Raw genomic sequence first — 15,254 nt, forward strand, 5'->3', positions numbered from 1 at the left:
TGGAATTTAAGTACCTAGAATGTAGATAAGAAAGAAGAGAATTTCATATTCTAGGGCACTTGTTAATATATCTTGGTTTTCTTCATATTTTTAGCTTCAGCTAAGAGGAAGATGTACATAGGAAGAAATAAGTGTGTTAAGAAAAACTTGAATTCACGTCTAATTGTCAGTCTTTGATATGGCATTTAGGTCTAAAAAATGGCTATTAAAACCAATTTAATTTTTATACTTGACAACCTCAAAATTTAAAGTAGACTGAATTTATGCTCATTAAACAAAGTTGTTGCTAAGATATAGAGTTGTTAAAAATGAAAATCTCAATTAAACAAATGCTAAACAGGAGTTCCCTGGTGGCCTAGTGGTTAAAGACCTGGTATTGTCATTGCTGTGGCTCGGGTCACTGCTGTGGTACAGATTCAGTCCCTAGCCCAGGAATTTGTAGGCACTGCCAAAAAGAAAAAAAAAAAAGCTAAACAAATAGGAATTTGCTTTTGAGATAGCTATTTCAGTATGTAGTCAAATCCAGAAAATCTTTCAAGATTGTACAGCAATTTGGTCAGATTTCTTAAAACCGTTGATGAGATCTATTCAGTTGACCATTGAGGGTAGAAGTATATTCAGAATATCTACATGGATGAGAGTATTTTGGTTAAGGGGAAAATAAGCACAGAATAAAAACTAACCTCTTTTGGCTCTATAGTAATACCTGGTTTCTAATTCCGGTAAAACTAATGTGCACTGAACTGGAATATTAGCTCTGTCCAGTTGAGGGAAAAAAACCTAATCTTATGGGAGCCACCTTCTATTTATTTGCTTAAAAACCACTACTTCCTTGGAAATTCTAAGGGAACATGGAATATGATGATTGCTGTCACTGACTATATAGAATCCATTTGGGAAGAGTTAAGGTCAAGTCATTTTGAAAGCAGTTGACCACCCCCTTAGAACTTTCCTTGGCTTATGCTTTGGCCTAGTTAGTAATACTTGGGTGGCAAACTTGAATTTATCTAACTTCTAAAAGCTTGCCATGAACTTGAAAAGTTTACTTACCCAGTTTAAAAATTAAATAAATTGGTTGGGGCTACCTTTCCAAAAAGGAGCTCTATATGTGCATACCAGGCATTGTGGCCTCCTTCTTCAACTTATAGCCAAACACTGATTTATAAAATTAAATTCTGATAACTTTTAAAGAGTCTACATTCTCTAGTTTTCTGAACTGGCTTAAGGGTAATTTTTTTCCCCCTTACTATCTTGTAACCATGACCATAAATGCCAAAGCATTTCTAGTAGTTAAAGATAAACCTTTGAGTCATACAGTCAAAGAAAAACTATTTAAAAATTTGTTTGAAAAATGCATTTTGTGTCTGTCATTATTGCCCCAATGGCTATGATTTTTCATATAACTTTAATTTCTGTATACACTGTATTTTCACAATACTACCCTCTCTTCTTGCACTGCTTCCTAACTTGAGTTTTAAGGATTCATCCCTTAGCACCCCTTTGAATGAATGAATGGATATTCTACACTGTCAAAATACAATAACTTCTATACCACTTGCACATTTTTGCAGTGAATAAGTGTTCTTATTTGAGATTGCTTCATAAGAAAAAATTCACAGAACTAGAACTACATTATGCCAAAATAGTTGATTTCTTTTGGACTTAACTGACTAGGGTTCTGGTTTTAATATTTGCTAACAGCAAGGTGCTATTCTATGTAACATGACTTATTTACATAGTTACCACAAAACACTTGGTATTTCATGCAAAAATGACATTATTTCATTGAAAACAGTAATTTTAGTACTGTAATTTTGACATTTTTCTCTGACTACTTTTATACTTTGAACTTTTAAAGACTGAAAATTCATGGTTGTGGTATTATAGTTTGTATCGGTTTTCTGAAATTAATCTATTAACATTGTAGGACTTATAAAATATTATTACTCTCTTTACATTTATGTAAAGCAGATATTCTGTCTGACTCATCTTTCTGTAATGTGGATTGCCTTGTGCATATAAATTGTAGCAACTAAAGAAAGAACATTTAATCAAATTTCAAGTTTTTGTGTAGGGTTCTACAGAAACTTATTGACTACATTTCTTATATTTCTTATAGCATTTTATTCTTAGATCCAGAGCTCAAATCTGAATTTATTACTATTAGTCTCAGAGAGTTCTGTATGAACTGACAATGCCTGAAACTTAATATGTACCAATAAATGTTACTGCTTCTTCTTCTTAGAAAAATATTGTGATGTAATTTGATTTATTTCATCACATTGGGTGGTGAAACATATTCTCTGAGTATGTCTTTATTATTTTGAGGACATTAATTCATTGACTTCTGGTATCCAGCATTGCTGTAGAAATCCAGTACTGTTCTAATTCCTTGTGATTAATTCACATGTAGCCTATATTACTGCTCTGTAATCTTCTAGGATTCTCTTTTTGTCTCATATGTTCTGAAATTTGATGATACTGTGCTTTTCTTTGAGTCCTCTTTTGATCCAATGTCCTAGGACTTTAGTCAACTCTTTCCATTAGGAAATTTAAATCTTTCCGTTCATGAATTTCTTCTGTTTTTTCAATTCCTTTTCTGTTGGTATGTCTCTTTTGGCTAATTCTGTTATTGGGTTTTAACTCATCCTGTACTGTACTGATCCTCTAATTTTCTTACATTTTCTCTCCTATTTGTGTGATTGTGTGTGTGTATGTGTGTGTGTTTAGCCCAGAATTCTATCCTTTGATACCTCAAGTCAGGAAGTGTGGTTTCTACTTGTTCTACGTGAGCTCCAGGACTGGAGAGTGCCCTGTGAGGCACAGTCAGATAAACATGAATCTCATCCTGTTTGAGTACTCTCTAATTGCTGCCTGTTTTCTGTCTTTCTCCAGTCCTTGAAATAGGTTTTTGTGTTTGGGGTTTTTTTTTGGGGTGGGGGCGTGTTAACAGTTTGTAAATGTTATCTCCAGGAGAGTTAGTCTAATACAGCTTAGTTGGCTATTAGCTAAACCAGAACTATCTCAATGTTAACTTTTACTTACACTTTTCTTTGCAAGAAAATTTAATTAAATGCATGGTTACCATCCATTGTATTCACCAGTTCTTTTCAATCTCATCATAAATAATTGTTAATTTTTAAAGTTTATAGGCAGTTTTCCTAGTAGATAAACTACCTTGAAAAATTTTTTTAATGTTTTTAGACTAATAATTTCTTTTTATCTTGTCTCTAGGTCAATAAAGTAATTTGTAAATATTTCTTGTTGTCTATATAAATATTTTAAGTAGGAATTTGGATTTTAGAGATCTCTAATTAAATTACAGCAAGTAAGGTTTTTAAGGATTTTTAGTAAATATTTTTGAATGACAAAATATGATAAGAATTTTTAGTCCCTAGTTTAAAAAGACAAATATTAAGCTTTTTAAAATTATTTTTGAAAGAAATTCATAAACCATTCAAAAGCTGAACATTTTTTCTTAACTCCTGTATTTTATCATTTCATTTAAATTGGCATTTAAAAATAGTTGATACTTACATGATTTTTTTAAACATCACCAGTTTTGAGTTTATTAGTTTATGATAACTGATATTAAGGAAATGAAATTATAGTTAATACAATAAGCATTTATGATTATTTCCCAAAAAGTTTCTAATATCAATATAGTGCCTTTTAACCAATCAAGCTATTACATCAAATAAGTATAGTTTAGTGCTTTGAGAGTGAGAGTGGAGGTTGGCTTTAAGTTTCTCCAAGTAGTAAATGACAAAAGACCAGGATTTTATCATTGGAAGAAAATACGAGATTCTGTTGTTTTAGTTTAATTTTCCTATGGAATGTTATGAGAGACTTTAGCAGCTGTTACTAAACAGGGTGACCTGGTTTAAATTCAGAAATAAATAGTCCATGATATTTCATACTATGTCCTATTAAGTTATGTTTCCTAAGTATCTCATAGTATGATATTTTATCATATTATAAGTTTTTTTCCAGTGTTTGCTTGCTTATTGTTTCCATGAAGCCTCAGAAGCTAAGCAACGGCAAACAGTGATCCCAGCCCCAGTGAAATTTTTCTCTGTCATAGCCACTCTGGAATGCTACTGTGTTAAAGTAATCAACCATATTTAGAAGACACATCAATTCAAACTAGCTCAAGAGAGGAGGTTTTTTGTGCCCTTTGGCGTTATTTCTGTTGTGGCTTATTTGTAAAATCCTTTATTACCAGCCCTTAGATTTTGTTTATAAATCACTTATAGGATAAGTCATTATTTTGAGTACAGTGGTTACAGTTGCTTATTCCCACCCCACTTCAAATAAATATGAGTACTGCAATTCTAAAACCGAGATTTCTAATGTTCCCATTTACTGTATAATCCTTTTGATATGAACAAAGAATCCAGAATAACAAAAAAAAAATAATGTCTGGGTAGGCAGTTGTGTTCATATTTCTATATACAGATTATTTCATAGTCTTATCAGCTACAATGTAGAGTCTGATTCAAAAATAAGCAATTGGTATAGACACTATGGAAAACTATGGAAGTTCATCAGTAAACTAAAAATAGAACTATCATCTCATCCAGCAATTCAACTCATGGATACATATCTGAAGAAAATGAAAACTAATTTGAAAGGATAAATGTACCCCTGTGTTCATAGCAGAATTATTTACAATAGCCAAGATATGGTAGCAACTTAAGTTTCTATAAACAGATGAAAGGATAAAGGAGATGTGATATACACACACACATACACAGATAAAGGAGATCTGATACATACACACTCACACACACACACACACAAAGACGGATACAACGATATAGTGGAATATTACTCAGCCATACAAAGAATGAATTTTTGCCATTTGCAAAAACGTCGGTGGACCTGAAGGGTATTATGCTTTGTAAGTAAATCAGACAAAGCAAGATAAATGCTGTATATTTTCACTTTCTTGTGGTATCTATAAATTAAACAGATGAATGAATATAACAAAACAAAACAGTCACAGGTACAGATAAGAAATTAGTGGTTATCAGTGTGATGAGTGGTTGGGAGAAGGAGCAAGACAGGGGAAGGGGATTAAGAGATACAGACTACTTAAGGTGTAGATAAATAAGACACAAGGATATAATGTATGGTCAGGGAACATAAATCAATATTTTATAATAACTTTAAATGGAACATAATCCATAAAATATCAAATTACTATTTTGTTCACCTGCAATTAACTTAACTTTTAAATCAGCTATATTTCAATAAAAATGTTTTAAAAAGAAGATAAAAACAAACAAAAATAAGTGATGAGAAACTTAACCAAAGGACATAAAAAAACTCAATTTTTTAAAATATAACTCTCATTTTTCTTCATGGAGAAATGCATTGGTCCTAAATGGAGGAATTACACTGTAATTCATACTGGGAGTAAGTTAATATCCTATAAAATCAATGTAGTTACAAACTAAATTCCTAGTATATTTTCTTTTTTCTTTGTTTTTGATTTGTCTGAAATTCTGATTATGTGTCACCTTTACCACATTCTCTTGGTTAGAAGCAAATCAGACCTGCGCACACTCAAGAGGAGAGTATAACAGTAGGCTAGAATAATTGGGGCACTTTGATTGATTGACTAATTGATGATTATTTTCTTTTAAACTGGGCACAGTTTTAGAGGAAATGCAAAGTACTCTTTAAGCACTCATTTTCCTGCCTGTAATCTTCTGATGACTTTTTGTTAGAATACATTCTGAACTTGTTACTGTGGGCTACAAAATCATATGTGGTCTGTTTTCTTGCCTACCTTTCCAGTCTCATTTCTGTTCCCCTCAGTTTTTGCAAGACTTGTTTCCTGACCACTATATCTAAGGATACTCTGCCCTCTAGTCGCTATCTTATTATTCATTTTATTTTCTTCCTTGAATGTATAACTGTGTGAAATTGTTGCTTGTTCATTGGGCATTATCAATTCCCTCCATTAAAATAAAAGGTCTGAGAGAGTGGACATACTGTTTTTCTCGTTCACAACTGTGTCTCCAGTCCCTAGCATATGGTATACACTCAAAGTGTCTGATAAATGAATGAGCAAATACATTCTATGTTTAACCATGTCAGAATGGGGGTACTAATCTGAGTAATATATAGCCCCTGTCCCTTTGCAGCTTTTAGCCTAGTACAACAACAACAATATAGTAAATATTATAATGCTAAGAGAGTTGTCATGTTCACCCACTAGACTACCCAAATATAACTGAATGAGTAGTGAATATCTAGTGGAAAATGCAGGGAGGGGTTAAGTTGTAAGAGGGAGAAACAATGAATTCTGTCTTATCATTTGAAGTTTGAGGGCTGGATGGGCCATGCTGGTGACATCACTCCAAAAATGAGTTAAACGTGTATAGAAGTCTGAACTTCAGGAGAGGCATCAGCTATAGGTACACATTTAGCATTTTTCAGCTTATCTGTAATACTGGAAGCTGTGATCGTGGATAACACTCTAACTCTATAGAGAAAAAAAAAGGGAAGGGGGTCAAGGAACCATTCCAAGTTCAGCGGACTTTCTCATACAATATGCAATTTTTCTACAAAATCGGCTGAATATTCCAAGTAAAATCTTTTTCTTGGATTGAATTCTTAGATACTTCTTGTTTATTTTTATTGTTTGAAATAACAAATGTTCACACCTGTTAAATTTCCAAAAACTAGTGAATGTAATTAGAAAGTAGAAACTGAAAAATACTACCCTACTCTTAAGAAGAAACCGCATTTTAAGTTTATTCTTACTAAATGGCCAGAACGAAATTAAGAATTTTCTTTTTGGAGTTTTGAATATGAAGTTTTGGACGATATTTTTGGAAATTGCTTGTTATTAGTATTTAAAATTGGTCCCTTTTTCCTTTGCCATTTAAGATAAAAGTTTAGGGGACTAGACTTGTATTTATCTGTGCATTTCTATTTTACTGATTATATTCAGGATCAAAATGTGATCCTAAATATTACACTTTGAAATGGATCATTATCCATTTGACATTGCTGAAATTTCCACGTGATGAAAAACTTTTTCCTTTCTGAAAATGTCCATCTTAGTCAAAGCTACCTGTCAATTGTGATAAAGAGAATGAAAAATTATGGGTTTCTGTTATGCTGATAATGTAATGTTTAAAAATAAAATGAGCTTAATTTTTCTTCTCATTGACTCAAAAAAGTGATATTCTACACATTAAAAAAATCTTTATTTGTAGTATATTTGCATGAAGAGAAACTTTAAGAGGTCAATACTCAAATTTACTTGCAAGTTATATATTCTTGACATAGATAAAACTTACCTATTTAAACTTATATGCTTCTTAAATGGCCGTATTATATGCATTTATGTGCAAATGTTTTTGGACATTAGATTCTAAGCCTTTTTTGGATAAAGGTTTAATAGTAATATAATTGTTCTTACTATTAAAATTAGAATTAAGGACAAATGACTTAATTTAGATTATATATATATATATATATATACACACGCACACACACCTGGGTATACTCATTGAAATAAATGACAGTTTTTCTCAATCTGATTGCCATTCTTTTGTTAAGAAACAGGGAGTGGTTGATAAAATAAATGAAACAAGGATTATGATCTGCTTGGATTTCAAAAAAAAAGTACATACACAAATACATACACCATTTCTTTGTGGTTAAACCAGTACTATTCAGTCCTCCAAAATGTGCCTGCGAAACAAGAATATAAATATGCTTTATTTCCTTTTATGTATTAAGTATAAATCAACACTTTTTAACACCTAGGAATTTTTAGTACTTAAGTCTTTTCGTAGGGTTTCTAAAATATTGACATCTACCTGTGTTTTCTAACTGAAATTTAAAGTAAATTGGTAACCATAATTCATCTAGACAAGTTTACTCTCTTTGTTTCCACTGTTGTGTAGTACTTTAAATATATGACTGCAGTGGTTCAGGTTGCTACAGAGGTGCAGGTTCCATCCCTAGCCAGCACAGTGGGTTAAATGATCTGGCATTGCCACTGGCATAGGTCGTATCTGCAGCTCAGATGCAATCCCTGGTTTTGTATAACTAGTTGTGTGTGTGTGTGTGTAAAACCTAAATTAAGCATTTGGATTAAACACTCAAATGATACTTAGTTACAGGAATTAACTGAAATGTTTTTTTAAAATTCCACCCAGATTGCAAACATTGAATTTTTACTTTATTGACTTGTAGTTTTGTTGATTGACTAATCAAGATTTGTCCCCAAATTATCAATCACTGTTAAATATTTCTTTATCTGTATATAATGTATTTTTAGAAATACTCTTTTAAAAGCATGACATTTTACAAATATGTTATTAGTGAATGCCATGATAGAAATCTAGGAGGCAGGAGTTCTTGTCGTGGCGCAGTGGTTAACGAATCCGACTAGGAACCATGAGGTTGTGGGTTCGGTCCCTGCCCTTGCTCAGTGGGTTAAGGATCCGGCATTGCCGTGAGCTGTGGTGTAGGTTGCAGACGTGGCTCGGATCCCGCGTTGCTGTGGCTCTGGTGTAGGCTGGCGGCTACAGCTCCGATTCGACCCCTAGCCTGGGAACCTCCATATGCTGCAGGAGTGGCCCAAAGAAATAGCAAAAAGACAAAAAAAAAAAAAAAAAAAAAAAATCTAGGAGGCTAAAAACAACACAAAACAACAACAACAACAAAAACCCCATTTTTATTCTCAATTTTGCCATTATAATCTCTTCAGAATTATGTACAAGTTCTGAACCTAATTCTTCCTCTTGTTTATTTAGCATACTCACTTATGTCAGGAAACAGCGTAACAGGATATAATTGATTTTATTATTTCAATATATTAGATAACTACTCTGAACTTCAGTTTACTAATCTATAAAATGGATATAATAATAGTTCCATTTTGGTGATGTTTAGATGAGTTAATATTTGTGCTCTACTTGAGTTAAACTTCAACTACACGGCATGGTATGTATAGAATTATAATTGTCATTTAATAAATCTAGTTTTAGTTATAAGGATTCTAATTTTAATAGTAAGGATAATTATAGTTATTATTAAATCACTGTGTTTTAGTATGTTTACCAAAGGAGGGGAACTTGTGTTCCTTTCAGAATTCCATAACTATGATAAAACTGTATTATACTATTTTATATTATATTTATAATAAAGGATTTAAGATAGTTTTATAAGTCTTAATCTTCATGAAAAAGTACTAAAGTTTGACTTGTGACATTATTATTTATATTTTACAGTAATAAGTTATTTGTTTTTGGTAAAGAAGTAATGAATGTTACTAAGTGTATCAGCTAAAACCTCACATTTCTCTCAGCTGTTACCAAAATTTTATTCTTTCTTCACAAATAGGTTATGTCAGTTATTTCATTTTACCATCAGTATTAACAGAAACTAGAGTTAAAAATCTTAATGTATAATTTTTTTTTTTTATTCTGAGCCTAGCGACTGGGTACAAACAGATGGTAGTGTGTTATGGTGTTGATGTTGTTTTCTGTTAGGAAGTGGGAGAGTGACTTACTTAAAAGATTATTCTTAGGTTATATGCTGATTTATATGTAACTTTAGTAAGGAAGTAGGAATTTTCCCAGTATTTTTATTCACTGCATTTGTATCTGGTGAATGCATAGTGTTTGAAACTTAAACTTTTTTCCCCTAAGAAATTATGTGTACTTAAAACTGGGTCACTCAGTATTGATAGTCTCCCAAGACTAATCATGTTTTCCTTTCATCCTAGTTCAGACTTGGTTCCTTCAACTTAGAGAAAGTTGCAAACCCAGCTGAGGTCATTAGAGAACTTATTTGTTACTGCCTGGACACCATCTCAGAAAAGCAAGCCAAAAATGAGCACCTGCAGAAAGAAAATGAAAGGCTTCTGAGAGATTGGAATGACGTTCAAGAACGGTGTGTACATAATGTGCTTGTATCATAAAAACATTAACTCCCTACATTATTGCAGCTATAAGTTAAAGATATATACTTTTATAATATTTATATAGACTAGCATATATTTAAAATGAAATCTGTGGAATTCTTGTCATGGTCTAGCGGTAACGAACCCAACTAGTATCCATGAGGACATGCCGTTTGATCCCTGGCCTCACTCAGTGGGTTAAGATTCATCCTTGCTGTGAGCTGTGGTGTAGGTCGCAGATATGGCTCAGAATCCATGTTGCTGTGGCTGTGGTGTAGGCCCGTAGCTGCAGCTCTTATCCGACCCTAGCCTGGGAACTTCCATATGCCACAGGTGTGGCCTAAAAAGACCAAAAGAAAAAAAAAAAAGAAATCTGTCATTAATTATACCTTTACTTAGTGTGTTTAACTCAAATTATTCATCAAAATTGTACATTATAGGTGTACATTTACACTTTTAGGTCACTAGTAGGCAACAGCAAACTAAATAAGGAGTAATTGGACAATGAAAATCAAAGCCCATCAATATTAATCAAAGTTTAGGAAGTTGATAAGGATTAATTAAGTTCAAATTATAGGATTAATAATGAATAAAAAAGAGACATGAAATATAAATAAGCACAGTTGATAACTTATTTAGAATTTTTTTATGAAAAGCATCTATTTTAGGTGAAGTATCTTTTGGTTCCTGATAGAGGCTTCTTTTTGCTGATGAATTGAGAATTCATGCTAAAATGCTATAAGCATTTTAAAATGCTATAAGCATTTTAAAAAGAAGTAATTGTTACTACCAGATAATACATTTGGAAGACTTTATTTTCCTTATCTTTTAAATGATGAGGAAGAAAGTGACTTGTATTCTCAATTGTGCATCTTCTCAACTGTATCATAATCTAGGCTGGCCCAGGTTGTAACTTGTGTTACTCTATTACATAAGAGATATTTGAAGAAATAAAATATATGTTGTAAATATTTATCTCTCTATGGAGACATTTACTATAATATGCATACATTTGTATATATGTAAATTGCAACATCTGAAGGAAATATGTAGGATATATAAAAGAGTAATAATTATTATTTTTACATATATAAAGTAGATTTTTTTATCTTTCATTCAAACCAGTAGTTCTAAAACATAAGAACATTTATCCCATTTAGAGTCTTTTTAGGGTGCTCACAAAGATTGTTCTATGTGAAGATGCGTACGTATATGCGGAAGTGCAAGAAAAAGGTGAAGCATTCTACCCCTATCAATATATGTATGTGAGAGTGAAGTTGACTAGGGGAAATTATGTTTCTTTATATTCAGTTATGTTTATTAATCAATGCAAGACACAAACTTAACACCTATTACTTAAAACTTGGTTATATTTGGCTCTCACTTATTGATAAAGTATCTTGTTTTTTCTTAGCTCTTAATTACTTTTTATCTCCAATTACTTAAAGTAATGGAACCCAATCAAAGCAGTGTCAATGTTTGGAAACCATACAGAAAAATAACTAAATATTTCTCTTTAACTTTCTCTTTAAAATTCATGTTAGTATGAATTAACATAAAATATCTGTTCTAGAAAGCATATTTTGGGCCTATATCTGTAGTTTGGGTGTGTTTTTCTGTTTCATATGCAAAATAAATCAAATTAAAGGAGATGTACTGTGGTCGTGATAAGCCATTATATTTAAAACTCAGAATACCCGCAGGATGACAGGAAATTTGATCCACAAATTGCCCACAAAAATGCAGACTGGGTACTTGGTACTTGAGCAAATTGCTTTAAAATGTCTGCCAGAGGTTGAAAGAGGTATTATCTCATCAGTATTCAACACCACTGCTGTAGAATGGAAAGCAGCAGGGAACAAAGATGAGACTTTGGAAACAAATGCACCCTGTGCTGTAAAACAGTGTGAGGGGAATACCTGTAATATGTGGCCCACAGACACTTGATTTGCTATTTCTGAGCTATCCAGAAAACATGTCTGTGTTACTGTGGCAAAGGTTTCCTGTTTGATCAAAAGTACAACCAGATCAAAAGCACAGCCATGTAGCTTATCACCAGTCTTACTATGTTCCAATTACTCATTTTTTGAAAACACTGGATTACATATCTTCTTCAGAAATTGAAGGTGTATGTCCTTGGAGTAGCCCTCCAAGCCAAGGGAAAAAAAAAATCCACCTCAGAGAATTCTAGGCTCTTGATTATATTCCAGATATTAGATTAGTAGCTTTATCTATTTCCCCAATTTAGCATTCTTTCCTATCAGAGAGAAAGTGGTCATTTTAAAGAAATGTAAATACGTCTTGGTCATGGCCAAGCAGTTTTTTTCTGAAGCATTCCCTCTGCAGAGCCTTAGCACACTGGAAAATGAGCAAAGGATTTACAGCACTTTCTATAAAGCAGCAGTGCTGATCAAGGGTCTTTAGAAAGATTAGAAATAGGACAGGAACATACTGAGTTAGGTAACTGATCACATAGAAAGTGAGAATCATTAGGCTTGAGACCATCTCATTAGGCCTGGTCACAGTTCAGTTTCCTGGGCTGCTTCTGATTAGTCTTAAGTCATTGTACATTGTGATTCAGTTATTTCCTCATCATGTTCCAGACTCTGTGTGAGGGTGGGGAGTGAAGGGGGTAGAGCACAAAATAGGTGCTGAGAATTCTCTTAGAAGCTATGGATAGGTATGATTTGTATTTAATACACAGTAGGATATTATATGAGCCAGAAGTAATCATACACACATGTGCTTATACCATGGAGCATGTTCATGATATTTTAAGAGGAGAAATAGGAATTACTGAAAGTATGAATAGTATCTCTTTTTTTGGTAAAATATAGCTTTATTTTATTTATTTATTTATTTTTAGGGCCACACATGTGGCATATGGAGGTTCCCAGGCTAGGTGTTGAATTGGAGCTACAGCTGCCAGTCTACACCACAGTCTCACAGCAATGTGGGATCCAAGCCACATCTGTGACCTATACCACAACTCATGGCGGTGCCAGATCCTTAACCCACTGAGCTGGGTTAGGGATTGAACCCGCATCCTCATAGATACTAATCTGATTTGTTACCACTGAGCCACAACGGGAACTCCTAAAATTTATCTTTAGATAGTGAATATCTAGAATGAGAAAATTGAATGACAGTAGTGTGTGTGTGTGTGTGTGTGTGTGTGTGTGTGTGTGTGTGTAATTGTGGATTAAATTTATCCTTTACTTTTTGGAAGTATTTTTTGCATATGCTTTTGTATTTAGGTATATATCGTTATTATAATCAGAGAAACTCTAAAGCTTATTTCCATGTGGGACAACAGTGGAGAATAAATGAGGTTTGAGTAAGAAATCAGGAATTACAGTATGAGGTAAAAGAATGAGATTTAATCTGTAGACATTTAACATACATGTATATATATATATTTACTATTTACTATTTAGTAATTGCAGTTTTAGCTCCATTTTAATCAAGTGATATTATTAGATCAATTTTGTATAATTTAGGTAAAGGAGAAAGTGTTAGAAATATTGTATGGGAATCCTCAGGTTATTAGCTATATTTATTTCACTGATTTTTCCTATTTAGTTTCAAATAACAACTGTCAAGTTCCATGTTACTGAATAGGTCTTTTGTTTGCACTCAGACATCGGGTTAGAGACTCTTTAGCTTTATTTTGAGTTATAGTTACTAAACCTATAATTGGAGGCAGTTTTCAGCAGACTGAATTGGGTTGACACTCATGGAATCATTAGAATAGAAGAGACCTTGAAAGCTCTTCTCCTTCATCTTTCTGCCTTCAAGCTAGGATCACCATTATAGCCAGATGAATTCAATCCGATTTTTAAAGACCTCAAGAGATATTTTCACCTCGCTTTGGTAGCCCATTACACTGTTTAAGAACAGTCACAGTCAGAAAATTCTTCCTTCCATCTATTGGTAATCTGAGTCCTTCATGGTATATTTGAAGGCCATTTCCTCTTGTTCTGTCATCAGAAAAGGATGAGGAACAGCTGTTTACCATCTTCTTCAGTACTTAAAGGCTTATTAAATCTCTTTAACACTGCTTCCTTTTCCAGTTCTTTTTAGCATTCTTTGTCCTCTGAACTCTATGTAGAGTTTCTTTTCTGTACAACCCTTAAATGGATATAAATTTGGTCAGAGATGATTGTAAATAGAAAGATTACTGCACTATTTCTAAGTACCACATGTTCACATATATGTATATACTGTTTTATTTTGGTTTATCGTTTAATCTGTTGTTTTATTTTTGATGTTATTTCTGCATGAAAGTACCTTGTTTCTGCTCTCATGTTTGCTATTTTTTGACATTTATTCTTAAATTCTTTGTTTTCCCATCCAGAAATATTTTGACTCTTCAGCATTTTCCACATTTTGTTTTCCAGTTTTTTTTTTTTTTTTTAACTATCCTTTGGTCCAAGTTGCTAGATACTTAGGTTCTAGGTTACTAATTAAACTTTACTATTGTGTTGCCATTGTCACTGTTAAAAGGATGAAGCATCATTAGACCTTTCCTGCTTGGTGTTATTTATAGTTTCATCAGGTTTGAGCTTTTCTTTGGAGATAATCCTTGGACTAGTTGTGGTCTGATCTAGCTTTATGTGAGTTCTCTTTTAGTATCACTGCACTTAGCAGTGAATTCCAAATATCTCACCTTCTAATACCTGTTCAGTTGGAGGGTTGGGAGAAGGTAAGTAACATGGAAGACATAGTACCATCATAATGCAGTAAGGGAGGGTTGGCATTGCAAATGGGGTGGGGGGCTGGTATGTATGTCTTAGATACTGAATATTAAATATAAGGATAGCATCCTCTGAATTTGTTGATAAATTAATAATGATAGAAAACACATTGTAAATCAACTGTACTTGAACCTAAATAAATAAGTGTATAAGTATTTAGAGAAGTGGATAAATACTAACTGTGCATGAGAAACGTTTGAAAGCATTCTACACAATTTAACTTAATCAGTACCTTTAGTATAATGTCACAAATTTTACAAATAGGAATGATTTGAAAAATGCATACATTAATAATTGCAAGTCTCCCAGAATTGCCTGGCCCGTATAAGTAATATATAGTTGCAATTATTTCCGGTCTAGAGATGAGGAGTCTGACATAGTGAGGTTAATTAACTCCTTAAGTCACAGTTAGCTCATGGAAAACCTGACATTAGAGCCCAAAGATTCTAATTTTTAATTCCCATTCTTTACTGCCATTTATCCTTGAGTTACTTAAGTAGTTAGTACCTCCTTGTGCAGGGAATGGATACGTCAACATACGTACAATGAAACATGTAAAG

The 15,254-nt window shown here is 32.9% G+C and overlaps 1 protein-coding gene across 9 annotated transcripts in view; it reads left to right on the plus strand.

Annotated features, from left to right (window-relative positions):
- XRCC4 (X-ray repair cross complementing 4) overlaps positions 1–15,254 on the plus strand; it is a 285,350-nt gene that overhangs the window by 87,292 nt on the left and 182,804 nt on the right. For all 9 annotated transcript variants that reach the window (XM_003123760.5, XM_003123761.4, XM_005661540.3 and 6 more), the window contains one exon: positions 9,761–9,927. In XM_003123760.5, the coding sequence (XP_003123808.1) occupies positions 9,761–9,927 (167 nt within the window). The remainder of the gene's footprint in view (positions 1–9,760; positions 9,928–15,254) is intronic.

Source organism: Sus scrofa, chromosome 2, assembly GCF_000003025.6.
Source record: "Sus scrofa isolate TJ Tabasco breed Duroc chromosome 2, Sscrofa11.1, whole genome shotgun sequence".
NCBI lineage: Eukaryota > Metazoa > Chordata > Mammalia > Artiodactyla > Suidae > Sus > Sus scrofa.